General features: G+C 32.8%; 1 protein-coding gene across 4 annotated transcripts; it reads left to right on the top strand.

Annotated features, from left to right (window-relative positions):
* The first annotated feature begins 6,473 nt into the window (after positions 1-6,473).
* On the top strand, positions 6,474-11,143 carry LOC129903044 (eukaryotic translation initiation factor 5B-like). Of its 4 annotated transcripts, none has more exons than XM_055978548.1 (3): positions 6,474-6,522; positions 7,219-8,818; positions 10,617-11,143. In XM_055978548.1, the coding sequence occupies exons 1-3, from the start codon at positions 6,485-6,487 to the stop codon at positions 10,617-10,619; spliced, it is 1,641 nt and encodes a 546-aa protein (XP_055834523.1). In that variant the 5' UTR covers positions 6,474-6,484; the 3' UTR covers positions 10,620-11,143. The 4 variants fall into 4 exon arrangements, with proteins under 4 accessions (XP_055834523.1, XP_055834501.1, XP_055834509.1 ...); XM_055978526.1 differs by having other exon boundaries at positions 10,606-11,143; XM_055978534.1 differs by lacking the exon at positions 6,474-6,522 and adding an exon at positions 6,587-6,749 and having other exon boundaries at positions 10,606-11,143.
* The last annotated feature ends 477 nt before the right edge of the window (positions 11,144-11,620 follow it).

The raw sequence follows: 11,620 nt of genomic DNA, 5'->3' as shown, positions 1-11,620 counted from the left end.
TAACTTTGAGAAGAAACCTTAGAGAGAATTCTAGTAAGAAGATTTTTTGATTTGTGAGAGTGTTTGAGAGAATGAGGAAACTTTTGAGGGTTTGGGTAGTAATAGGTATTGGGAAATAACCCAAAAACTCCTAGATTTGATAATAAGGATTGGGGGAAAAGTCTGGAATGACCTTTAAAATCACTGAAACCATCCCTTATACGAACCCCTATATGGTTCATACAAGCTTCCACGGACCATATAGGTGTCCGTGGAAAGGAGTGGAACCTGGCTACTAGAGGTTGATTGCCCACAGGAGGTCTACCGCTCGTGGAACCTCACACAGATCGTTTAACCTCCTCGTATAAGTTTCTTAGGCCAAGATTCTTCTCGGGTCTAGTGGTGTGGTCTATGAGACTTCCTACGGTCCGTAGAACCCACCACGACTTGTAGAACCTCCCATCAAATAAGTTCCTTCCCCAGTTCTAAGAGATCCTTTCACGAGACGGTATACGGTCTGTAAAATTCTTCACGGGACGTACAACTGTCTGTGGTCCTTAACTTAAAATTTCTCTATTTCTAAGACCTTTGTACGTACAGACCATATGAGCTTTAATGGCCCATAAAAGGCTCTGCCAAGTTTTGCATCAACAACCTTTTCTACAAATTTTCTTTCCAACTAAACTTTCAGACTTTTGGGATATTACATCATTATTTTGTCCGTGGTTTGAGGTCACATCAATGGATTGAGATTGAGTCCATGTTTTAGCGGGCCACACTTTCTTATATGTTGTTGATCATGCCCGTACGATTGAGCAACTCTATCACAAGGTCCAAGGTGGCAATTGTTATACCCTATTTTAACTCGAGGTCAAATGGTGTACAACATATTGATGATTTCTAAATTATTTAATTTTAAGGAGTCGCCACCTAATTATTTTTAAGGTAAATTAGGATACCTAAATGATCAACTAATGTAATGCTAAAATTAACTCCATTTAATGGTCTACGTAACTTATATGATTCTAGGTAAGGGTTCTAGTTATTCTAAAGGGAAGGGATTAAGCATCCTTTAAAATTCGTTAAAAACGATTACCGGCCAAACTTAGGTTAAATAATTAAAACTAGAAATCATCTAAAAAAAGTAAATTGACACGAATTGGTTTATCTTTAGGGGATTCTAATTAAATTAAATTAAACTAAGATTAATATCTAAGCAATCATGAACAACATAAATAAATTAATTATTACAAACCGAATCAATAAAATAATAATAAAAAAATAAGTAATGAATATATAAAAAATATGGCCCGACACTTAGTTTCTGTACGCCTGGACTAAGCTGTTGGGCCACCTGCATTTTGGGCTTTTGGGCCAATTTTGATGTATATCACAACTGTATATACACTGTATATTAGTGCATACAACCAACAGTTTTCTTGTATATCATATATATATGAAATTGCATATCAGTCAATTTTGCTCCAGTGCCTGTAAAAATACTTAGTAAACATGTTTATAATAAATAATATAAATAGTAATAATAAAAATAATAATAATAATAACAATAATAATAATACTAATACAAAAAAATAAAACCCGTCTTATGAACATGGGAGGCCTTGGAAATCGACGGTAATTTCTTCATCGGCCAATTTCAACTTGTAACATATAATATATAATGTAAACTTAAATTAAAATTTCCGTCTTTAAAATGGAGAGGCCTCGAAAACCGACGGAGAGATTTTTTCATTGGCCAAACTTAAAAGTCTATTACATAAGTAGTAGACATGTAATCATCCCTCCAAATAATTAAAATAATAAAAACTATTTAAAACTTATTTTAAAGAAGTGGGTACTAACTTTATTTAAAGTAGTGGTGAAATAACTTTATTTAAAATAGTGGGGTAATAACTTTATTTAAAGTAGTAGGATAATAACTTTATTTAAAGTAGTAGTGTAATAACTTTATTTAAAGTAGTAGTGGGGTAATAACTTTATTTAAATTAGTAGTGTAATAACTTTATTTAAAGTAGTAGTGTAATAATTTTATTTAAAGTAGTAGTGGGGAAATAACTTTATTTAAAGTAGTAGTGGGGAAATAACTTTATTTAAAGTAGTAGTGGGGAAATAACTTTATTTAAAGTAGTAGGGTAATAACTTTATTTAAAGTAGTAGGGTAATAACTTTATTTAAAGTAGTAGGGTAATAACTTTATTTCAAATTTAATAAAGGGAGGCAAGATAAATTATGATAAATGCCAAAATAATTACTACATGCTAGCAAATTTTATAAAAAATACTATAATTATTTCCTAACATTGAAATATTTCAATCAACAAATTATGCCTGATTAGCAAAATATTAAACATTTCTCAAATCTAAATCAAGAAAATAAAATATCGGTTATCAATTAGCTAATCAAATAGATACCCAAATTAAAAGATATGCATTTAGACAATAGCAAATGATAACAATCTCACTATAAAAACCTTAATTAAATACAAGAATATAAATATGAACATAATTAAAATATAAGAACATGAATATGAACAAGAAACCTTAATTAAATACAAGAATATAAACATGAACATAATTAAAATGTAAGAACATGAATATGAACATGAAACCTTAATTAAATACAAGAATATAAATATGAACATAATTAAAATGTAAGAACATGAATATGAATATGAACATGAATATGAATATGAACATGAATATGAACATGAACATGAACATGAACAAGAACATGAATAAGAACAACAACAACAAAAACAAAAATAACATAAATATGTCTTTCAATCTCAATCAATTATGAATGAACAAAAATCTTTTAATCTTGAGTTTATCAAATCATTTGGATCAAAAATTAAGAACTAAAGTGGTATAGTAACATGTGAACAATATGGATCTTATAAGCAAGAAAATAACAATAATGGTTAGAGTAATCAATCATCCAACATTTGTTATGCAAAATAAAATTAGTAAACGGAGTCTAACATGAAAAAGATCTAAATCTTCCAAGCAAAAAAAACTTAACAAGAACACCGAACACAAGATGTAATCAACCCAACATATACACAAATAAAAAAAATATATGAAATTTTAGATCTAAAGGAACGCAACATATATAGTAAAATAAGAGTGAAACGAAACCATACCAAGACGGATTTGTAAAAATCCGTCTTCGACCTCTCGTCTTGTTAGTCTAGCGGCGGCTTGGTAGCTTTTTCGGCGTGGTTCGTTGGAGATTTTGCCGGAGATGAGTGGGAGAGAGGTATTCGATGGTGCGTGAAAGGAGAGAGATAAGGGGGAGAATGGTGAGGACGGTAACTTGTCTTGTTTTCTCTTTGGAGAAGATGAAGAGAGTGTAGAGAGAGAGAGATAGTGAATAAGAGAGTTTTTAGAGAGAGTGAGTCTTTTTGTGTGATAATGGAAAGAGAAAAAAATTTAGTTTTTTTAGGATTTTGGGTCTTAGGGATAAAAATAGAAAATAAATTATCTTTTAATCTGGACCATTGGTCAATTTTTGATAAGCGACTGAGATTGGATCTTCGTATTTGATGGAGATGAAATGGGTGGATGTGATTAAATCTTATTTGGCTAAAATTTTAATAAATTGAATAAAGAACACTACACCTTAAAAAATAAAAATGGAGGAAAATTAAATAGATTACTTATCTAGATAATAACTATAATATATATGTTGAATAAGTAAAATTATAAACTTTATCAAGTAGTAATATTTGTATACATAAAGTAACTACTTATATATATACTATGTAAATATATGTATATGTATGTATGTATATAGTATGTAATAAAATAGAGCTATAATTAATATAGTTAACTAAAATATATAATAAACTTAACTAAGTAATAAATTTATAAACCCATATATATAAGACGTATTAAAATAGATATGTAATATGTGCATGCTAATATGAATAAGTAAATTATAAAATAAACTTAGTTAAGAAATATATTTTTTATATATATAAAGAAAATACACACATACATAATATATACTCAATAGATACGTAAAACATATTCAAATATATGAAACTCATTACTAAAAAAAAAAAAAAAAAAAAAAAAATAGTTTGAATATTAATAAATAGCAAAATATTTTAAATTACAAACGTAAAAATATATGATTTATTAGGTAAAACTAAATATGAATTGATTTATTTAATAAAGAAATAATTTTGAAAATGCTTATTTATTAAGAGAGCAATCCAAAAAATAGTCATGAGTTGGTCAAAATTGGGTGTCAACAGCAATGACAAGAGGGTTCGCCAATAGAGCAGTTACAACGGTTCTCATTCTAGGAGAAGAGATTCCTATGATAGGCTTTGCCAGTGCTATCAACAGCAGGGTCAGACTAGCCAGCGTGTTCAGGCGGTGCTCCAAACTTCAAAGACTGGGCATTACATCCGGAGTGGTCTAGCGTAGATAAAAATTCTAGAGGCTCATATTCAAGTTTTTCAGGCCATGGTGATCGACATTCTCAGGATCATGCTTCTCAGGGATGTTTTGATTGTGACAAGCTTGATCACTAGTCTAGAGAGTGTCCTCGACGGGATGATTGCACCTGCTCCTCATTCAGCTCGTCCAGTTTCAGCGGTAGCACCTCTAGCTAGAAGCAGTGTCCAGGATCAAGATCGACGAGGTGGTCATTAGGGAGGTCGAGGAGGACCCAAAGAAGTAGGTCAGGTGACAAATCATGTGTTATATCTGAGCAAAAATTATTCCTAGTTATTATTTTTGTTGACTAATAATGTTTTATAAAAATATTATATGTATTTAACAGTTAATTTGTAATTTACATTAATAAAAGGAACATAAAACATAAAAATATAACAAAAATAAAAATTTCATTTTAATAAAAAGTCTTGCGACAAGTAAAAAATATTTTCCTAAAATCATATGTCTATATCTAACACAAAATGAGAAAAGCTATTGAAAGTGGAGGGTTAGGTGGGGCGGGTAGAATCTTTTTAACAAAATAAAATTTTCTAAATTATTATTTGAAGTGGAAAGGGGAGGGGAGGGAGATGCAGTAAGATTTTTTTACAAAAACTTATAAAATAAATTTAATAAATAAAACTAAAAAAATGGGGGGGGGGGGGGAGTGTATGGTGAAAGAAAGCGGTGGAGTGAGATAAAAAAATATTTTATATATTATTTTATAATTTTTTAAAGGTGGAATATAATAATACTTTAATCTTTAATTTTAACTAATTCTAATAATTTCTTCAATTTTTGTTAAGGGTGAAAATCATTTTCAGTCCCTAACTTTACTTTTAAAATCAAACTTCTCCCTCAAATTTGAACAATAATCAAACTCTCCCCTTTATCTCATGCATTGTCTATTTTACCTTTGTTATATCGCATCTATTTAATATCTCTTTATATTATATATAATTTACTTTTTAACATAGATATTTATAACTTTTTCTCTAAGTTCTTTAACATTATAAGAAGAAGAATATTTTAAAAAATTTATCAAAAAATTTAATATTATTCTTATGACTGTTATTTAAATATAATATGCATTAAGTGTGTGTGTATATGTGTGTATACATATCTTTTTTATTTTCTCCATTATTTACTCCATGCATTTTATATTACTTGACACTTTTTGATATCTATGATACCCCTTAAAAAAATAATTAGATGTGTATTTTACTACACCAACATTTTTAATAATATTTTGAAACCTTATATTTGAATATTACTACTTTATACAATTATTTAATACTAAGGGTAGAAATAAAAAGATATTAAATTTTTTTTAAATTTCATAAATTGGACAAGTAAATTAAAATAACTATTTTTAGAATGAGAGTCAACTAATATAAATAATATTAAATGAAGGTGGGTATTCTCTTCTTTATAAATAAACAAGTTTTGATTGACATTGATGGAGTATTACATTAATTATAATCTAAAATTATTTAAAATCTAAATAATACAATCTTTAAAAATTTGTGCTTAATTAAATTAATTATTTGTATTTCCTACATTGAAATATATTTGTATAGTTATTATTCTTTGCTATTTTCACTTGTATAAATAAATATTAAAGTTTTAATTAGGATAAAGGGGGGAGTTTGATTATTGTTCAAAGTTGAGAGGAAGTTTGATTTTAAAAAACAAAATTGGGGTGAAAATGATTTTCACCATTTCTGTTAATGTAGAATATTTTATCCATGCGGAGTGTGATGTGATAAATTTTTTTAAATGAAAAAGAAAGTGTAGTACATATACTATGATAAAAGTAAAATAAAAAAACGTATTTTTCTAATTAATACTTAATAATTTAGATATAAAATTACACTTTTAATAATTTAAATATAAAACATAAATTTTTTTTAAAAAAATAATTTAAATATATTTTTAACATTTACCTTATTTTTATATGAAATTGTAGCTAAAAGGACTTGAGTGGTCGTGTTGTTCAAATAACATATCACCAAAACACACAAAAGGAAAGAAAAATGAGACAACGTTGGGATGCGCAGTGGCAATCCTGCAGGTACGTGGATACTTCTGCTATTGCCTCGTCATATTGCATGCAGCTATCCCATTCCCACTATGACGCCTGTCATCTTCTCCCAGAATTTACCCCTTCCCAACGCTTATCTTCCTATCCTCAACAAATCCCTTCACGCAATCAAATATATCTCTCTTTTCAAACCGGTTCCTTTCATGACATTCTTCAAGTAGAGTTGCTCGATAATTGTTGCTTCTATCGTTTTTGAGGTGAGCTATACTCTCTTCTTAGCTTCGCCACAAGCTAAGGGGGTTTCCATTGTTGAAGTACTACTATTGTATAAGCTTCTTATTCCATGTATCAGAAACACGGGCGGAGCTAATAAGACCCCACGAGTTCATCTTAATCTCCTTTACTAAAAAATTATATTATTTATATGTATATATGATTAAATTTTTTTTTTTTTAGGTATACATATTACATGTCTACTAGCTTCTTCCCGTGTTTACTTCTTACTGTTATAAACAGTAAAGAAAAATTTTCTTTCTTTTTGGGAGGAATGCTCATATAGAAATTTTTCTTGCTTATTTCGAGATCGATTTTCCGTCGTTTGATATAGCTTCGCTTTTGTTGTTTTTGGAATTGATTTCATTGTTAGCGGAGTTTATTTCTTATTTTGCTTGATTTTAATTTGTGTTATTTTTTTTCTCTTAAATAATGCTTTTGTTTTTTTTTAAGGATGGAAGATCAAATTGTGGAGCGGAGGATTGTGGAGCATACTTCCTTAAAAGAGGAGGAAGATGAAGATGATGAAGACGAGGGGGAAGTGAAAGAGAGTAATATACGATGGATTGTGACAAGAGGATTGGGGTTGGGGAAGAAGGTTATGATTACAGGTATTGTAATCTCTTCTACCCCAGTTGTTCTTCCTCCGCTTATTGTAATTTCTGCTCTCGGTTTCGCATTTTCGGTCCCTTTTGGTCTTGCTTTTGCTAGTTATACTTGTACTGAGAAGCTTATGAACAAGTTGCTTCCAAGGTCAGAGCCACCTCTATTGTTGGGGTACGGGGAAATGGTTGATGATGAAGAGGATTATGATGAACAAGTAGGAGGGAAAGGTTCTGGTTTTGGTGGAGACATGTTGATGGAAGAGGAGGAAAAGAAAGAAATGGAGGATGCAAAAGGAGGAGTTGAAATACGGATTGAGTTAGTGATGGAGGAGGGCGGTGGATACGAGGGAGGACCTACTCTTGTTGTAGATGAAGATGTTGGCAGAGCGGAGGAAGAAAGAGATATCAATATAGATGAGGATGTTAAAGGAGGAGGATATGAGGATGATGTGGGTGAATACTTGGAAGGAGAGAATGAGGGATCAATGAAGGAGAAGAATTTAGAAATCGAACGAGGGAGAGAAGCAGAAAATTGGGAATTTGATGAAAAAATTAAGGAAACTGAGGGTTTGGATTTGGTGGCCACAGAAGCCAGGGGTAAAAATGAGGGCGAAAAAGACGTCACTTTAACACCAGGTCTGCCAGATAAGAATTTGGTTGAAGTATATGTAGGTGATGCAGTGAAGGAAGATACCTTAGAGAATCCAGGGGGACTTGAGGGAAACGAGGATGAAAAGATTACACATCCAGAAGTAGTAGAGAAGCCATTAGAAAGCAAAGATGAGAAGGTAGATAGTCTTGTGAGAGAGACTCAAGCAACAAAAACTGAAAAAGGACCCGAGGTTACCTCGGAAGAAAAAGAGATAATAGAGGTAATGAAGAAACCAAACGTCAGCAAAAGTTCAAAGAAACACCACAAAAAGAAGAAAGCAAATGATGGAAAAAATGTTGCAATATCAGAGAAAGAGGAGGGGTTGAGCAATAAGCAGCAGGAAGACAAAGATACTGATGTGAAGATAATAGAAAAAAAGGAAGAGGTGAGGGATGAAGTTAAGGTGAAGCAAGATGAGAAGCATTTACCAGTGAAAAGGGAGACCAAAGAAGGAAAAGATGAGGCCAACCAAAGTGGTGTTGCCAAAAAGGCCAAGAAAGCTGCTGAGATGGACAAAACACTGCCAGGGAGCAGAGAGGTTGGGCAAGCTGCAAACTCGACTAAGGATCCTAAAGAAGCCAACAATGGCAAGCATGTTGCAAACGATGCTTCTCGTCCATTGGAAGGCAAGGATAACCTGGTGGCTCCGAAAGAGGTTCAAAGGAAGGCACCTGATGTCCACGGGAACCTTCCGTCTGGAAAAAAAGGGACTACTGATCAAAAGAAAAATGCAAATGCCAGTGGTGTCAATCAGGTTTCTGGAAGAGCAGGGATTCCGAAGGCCAAACCCGCCAAGGTCAGTTCTAAGTCTAATTCTGCCACCTTTGGTTGCTTTCCTGAAATTATGGGGATTCTCAGAGAGGATTATCTTTTAATATTTCGTTGTTCTCTTTGTTCTTTAAAGTTTATCTGGAAAAATTGGTCATAATCTGTTTGAAAGCAATTTAGGATAAACCTGGCTGGAGTCCTTTGGTATGCGTACCCATAAATTACTTTGATTAGATATTGGGAATTATTCCGACTGTTGATTGCTTCAATCCGCTCATGAAAGGAAAAAAATCCTTGTCATAGCAAGAAATGCTACTCTATTCATGAATAAACCAGACCGAACCTTGGAAAGGAAAAAGAAAAGAAAGTGCAATTACATAAACTATCAATTGTTTACCAATGCTCAAGTAAAGTATCAGCTAACAATTACATGGTCTTCCTCCAGATGCTTTGTGTAATAGAAGCATAAAGCACATTGAAGACCTAAAAAGTTCTCAAAGGGCTCATAATCCTCCAAAAAAAAGGCCATTAATCCAGCATTTTTCAACGTGGAGCATGATATCTGTTACGAGATTCAAGTGAGATTTGCAGTTAGATGTGAATATTCTTCTAATAAGGGTAATTGTTTTTTTTTCCTTAAAAAGAACTATTAAAAATTTAGCGTGTTCCCCTCTCTTTCAGTCCCTTTACTGGTGGTAAGTTGTTTCACATTCACCTGGTCTTGTTCTTTTTAAAGATCAAGTACACCTTACACGCATTGGTTTTCTTAGTAGAGTGTGTATGACTTTTAGTTCATTTCTTCTATTAGTTTGGCTTTCTCCTTCCCATTGTTATTAGTGCTCTTTCATTTCTCGCATCACTCTTATTTTCCTTGGTCCAACTTTGGTCATGCGCAGCATGCTCCACTACAACTCAGTATGAGCCCATTTTGCTTGGCGGGTTGATATACCCAGTACTCATCAAAGTGTGCACTAGCTGTCTAGATGTGAGAATATTCTTGTAGTTTTGGGATGCATGTCAGGTTGTCTATTAGTAGGACGAGAGTAATGAAGGTTCTGAGTTTTCAATTTTCTTTTTGGAACCTTTTAAGATCTTTTTTTTCTGGGTCTAGAAAGTGGAAGTGAGTGTGTAGAAGAATGTGATTGCGTGACAAACTAATAGGCTTAGTGGGGATTGGATGCTCCAAGAGCACCTAATCAAGTTCAGCACCTCTGTGGCTTGTATTTTGTTGGTTCATTCAAGCCAATTATGATGCGAAGCAGCATTAAAGAGAGCTTTATGGCAACGAGTGTTTATGTGTACACAGTTTTGATTCTTATGACAATGTATAATAAATGTTATTTAACCATTCTTCAACCTTCAGTTCCAAATTGGTTGGGCTGTCGCAGACATGTCCTCTCTTTGTGCTCTATTTAGGTCCATGTGATTTTAATACTAAATATGAGTTGCGTTTACAAAGGATATATGGCTATTCCAAGTCTACCTGTACTGTGTTTATCACTAGTGGATTGCATGCACAACTGATGATTCAAATTGTAGAATCCCTGCTAATGTTGAGGTTTTTAACATGCCATTGCTCCTGCAATTTTTGATACTGCTATGTGTGATATCAAGGTTAGTCCCTCTTTTGTCTTAAGAGGCTGTCGTATATAGTTTTTTCAGTGGTGGAAGGCAAGATATGCGAACACTTCACTTTCCATGTTCAATTTTTTATAGCGGCTTGTAATGTTTATTTATTTTCTTGTTTTTACTCCTCCTTACTAGAGTATTTAAAGCGGCTTAGATTCATTTTTGCTTGCTCGATGATATTGCTAGGAGTTCCTCAGTGAGGAGAAGATATGGGAGAAGACAAATGCAATGAGAACAATCGTGGGATACACAGCAGCACCCCAACCTTTGTTGGTAGATGAACTAAAAGCGCTATACATCTTTACTGGAGTTGAGCCGCCATCTACATTCCGTAACCCGTCCACTTTGACAGAAGTGAATGACAAGCTTCAGTTTCTTATGTCGATTGTGGGAATAAAGTAAAGTGTTGGTGCTTTATTTAGACTTTATTTTCTTATCATCTCCTTTTGCGTTGTTAGTTTGTTAAATTTTAGCTTGATACTGGATTTGTGTAATGATTATGCTAGAAATTGCACTTTGTTGTAAAATCATCAGCTTGAATGTTCTATAGTGAGCTTTGGCTCCTTTTAGGAGAACATTCTCCTAATGCTTAAACGTCCCTTCATCTTGGCGTTGGTTCTGAAACAGGAACTGTTAGTCCTTGTTGATGTGTTTGAAAACTCGCTGTTGTGCAGTCTTTGAATTCTGAATTTGATCTTAGCTAAGACTCTGTTATCGTCTCCTATGTGACTGGCTTTCTCTTAGACGTGCCCCGAGTTTCAAGTTCCTCGTTTTGGCCATTCAGCCTTTCGAATAGAATATTGGAGTTTGTTAGTGTGCAACACAAAAGCAATGGTGTAATGAGCCAGCTGTTGTACTCCGGTGGAGGTGCGTGCCGCCCTGCAGGGGACTTGTCTTTTGACAAAATATATACTAGAACGAACTTTTATCAATCTTAATTACTGTATAAACTCCAAAACTATTGAGCTAGTTTTACCATAGAGCCCCAGAAGTGTTCGATACCAATCTGCTTTGTTCTCCACCTACTGTTGGCAATCATAGCATTAATTTAGTCATCGCACCAGGACCCGTTCTAATGTTCAAAATCATTTCTACTAGAATAGACTGAATTCAACTACTTTTGTGTTTGATGACACTACTCTTTAAGCTAACCACAAGTTAAGATTTTGCAAAAAAACAAAAAAAAAAGAAAAGGAACTCG

This window comes from Solanum dulcamara, chromosome 1 (genome assembly GCF_947179165.1).
Source record: "Solanum dulcamara chromosome 1, daSolDulc1.2, whole genome shotgun sequence".
Taxonomy (NCBI): domain Eukaryota; kingdom Viridiplantae; phylum Streptophyta; class Magnoliopsida; order Solanales; family Solanaceae; genus Solanum; species Solanum dulcamara.
This window is presented reverse-complemented; position numbering and strand designations above follow the sequence as displayed.